The sequence below is a fragment of the Penaeus monodon genome, chromosome 30 (assembly GCF_015228065.2).
Source record: "Penaeus monodon isolate SGIC_2016 chromosome 30, NSTDA_Pmon_1, whole genome shotgun sequence".
Lineage (NCBI taxonomy): Eukaryota > Metazoa > Arthropoda > Malacostraca > Decapoda > Penaeidae > Penaeus > Penaeus monodon.
This window is the reverse complement of record NC_051415.1, coordinates 31,336,327-31,336,705: the sequence shown is the minus strand read 5'-3', so window position 1 is coordinate 31,336,705 and position 379 is coordinate 31,336,327. Positions and strand designations below refer to the sequence as shown.

Here is a 379-nt window from a genome sequence, read left to right as displayed (position 1 = left end):
AAGAAACAGACAGACAAACGAAGAATAACAAGCAAATGTAACATAAACCACAACGAAATCCCGATAACACGTGAGCCCCCTTATAGAACCTACTCGAGGGAATAAAGGTAGAACCAGAAGCGGAAGCAGTCGCCGTCACTGGTGGTCGTGTTAATGGTATCCGGGTTCTTGTAGAAAGCCTTCTCCCCGTCTTGGTTTCCCTGCAGGTCCAGGTACACATAATGACCCAGAGATGTTCCCCAAGAATGATCGACGCTGTGGAAACAAAACAGTCTAAGTGGCAGATCTTGGGTAGGTCTTTAGATATGTCATGTCCTTTATGATCTGTGATGCCCGATGAGGATAATGGTTCAGAAAATCATCATAGTATTAATAACGG

General features: G+C 44.6%; 1 protein-coding gene across 1 annotated transcript in view; it reads right to left on the bottom strand.

Moving 5' to 3' along the window:
• Positions 1-379, bottom strand: part of LOC119592421 (MAM and LDL-receptor class A domain-containing protein 1-like) — a gene marked incomplete at its 5' end in the record, with an annotated part of 4,329 nt that overhangs the window by 3,154 nt on the left and 796 nt on the right. Inside the window, 1 exon segment of the mRNA XM_037941243.1 lies at positions 94-255. Within this exon segment, the coding sequence (XP_037797171.1) occupies positions 94-255 (162 nt within the window).